Source organism: Pteropus vampyrus, unplaced genomic scaffold, assembly GCF_000151845.1.
Source record: "Pteropus vampyrus isolate Shadow unplaced genomic scaffold, Pvam_2.0 Scaffold263, whole genome shotgun sequence".
In the NCBI taxonomy this organism is placed as follows: domain Eukaryota; kingdom Metazoa; phylum Chordata; class Mammalia; order Chiroptera; family Pteropodidae; genus Pteropus; species Pteropus vampyrus.
The window spans coordinates 1,341,927-1,343,106 of NW_011889044.1; the positions used below are offsets into that span (position 1 = coordinate 1,341,927).

Consider the following 1,180-nt stretch of genomic DNA (forward strand, 5'->3'; position numbering starts at 1 on the left):
CCTCCCTGTACTCCATGATCAAGGTAGTAGCACCTTCCCGTCCTTCGGTTCCGTCTGCAAAGCCCCAGGCGGCCGGTGTCCAGCAGGCGAGGCAGTCCTGGCGCTGTGGCTCGGGGGGCTGGGCGGGCTGTGTCCCGCGGTCCACGCCGGCTCCCGGGGGAACCTGGCTCTTGGTGAGGCTGAGGCTCTGGGCGAGTTCCGAGGCATCATTCCGTGGTGGCCACGGAGAGCCCAGCGCGCCCGCCCCGTGGCCATGGTTACCCTGTGCGTGTTCCCTCCTCGGTTGGTTCCGGCTGTCTTTTTAAGTCCCTTTCTTTGGTCTCGGCCTCTCCTTTCTTGATTGTCCCCTATCCCCTTATCTCCAGTACTGGCTCGTAGTTCAGGAAAGAACCAACCAGGCCACATCAGGAGGAAGTCGGGAGCTTAGGTATCACTCTCTTTGTTGTTGTAAAAACAAGGGACGCTGCAGCGCAGGATTAAGCGCGGCTTACGGCCTTTCGACCTTCCTTCCTCCGTCCCTCCTCCGTCCTGTGCACGGGCTGGGGGGGGGGGGGGGTTCTCTGTCTCCCCCACCTGTCTCCACCTCGCCCTCTCCTTTTTGATGAAGCGGGGTGTGGGCCGTGGGCAGAGCCGCACCTCGGCCAAGCCGGCTGCCCGCTCCCGTGAGTCGTGTGCCGTGTGTCGTGTGTCGTGTGTCTGGGCTGTAGGGCCCTAGAGTTCTCCCATGTTCTCATACTTGCCACGTTGTTTAAAATCTGTCACACGCGCCTGCGTGTGGGCCAAGCGCAGGCAAAGCACACCCTGCCCTTCTGTCCTCGAGGCACAGCTATGAGCCGGGCCGTTCCAGCCCCCTCCCCGTAACCCGCCCAGCGTGATACACACTCCGCGTCGGTCCAGAGAGCGGGCTTTGAGTGCAGTTGGGAGCTTCGTGTGCCCCGCGCCACCCGGGGCGAGCACACTGCACTCTCAGACCGGCGCCTTCCGGGGCGGACGGGCAGACTGAGACCGCGAGTCACGTCCCGGGGACCGTCGCTGAGTCCCAGAGGCCACCCGCTTGGGGGCAGAGTCAGGAATAAAAGTGGTCGCCAGGCAGGTCTTAGCTTCAGCTCTCCGTGGCTCCCGTGCGGGACGGAGGTGACGGAGAGCTTCCGGTTCCAGAGTGACACGTCCGGGGACTATG

General features: G+C 63.8%; 1 protein-coding gene across 1 annotated transcript in view; it reads left to right on the forward strand.

Annotated features, from left to right (window-relative positions):
- ANXA5 (annexin A5) overlaps window positions 1-1,179 on the forward strand; it is a gene marked incomplete at both ends in the record, with an annotated part of 15,242 nt that extends 14,063 nt beyond the window's left edge. Inside the window, one exon of the mRNA XM_011375171.1 lies at window positions 1,159-1,179. Coding sequence (XP_011373473.1) covers window positions 1,159-1,179 — 21 coding nt within the window. The remainder of the gene's footprint in view (window positions 1-1,158) is intronic.
- Window position 1,180: the final 1 nt, after the last annotated feature.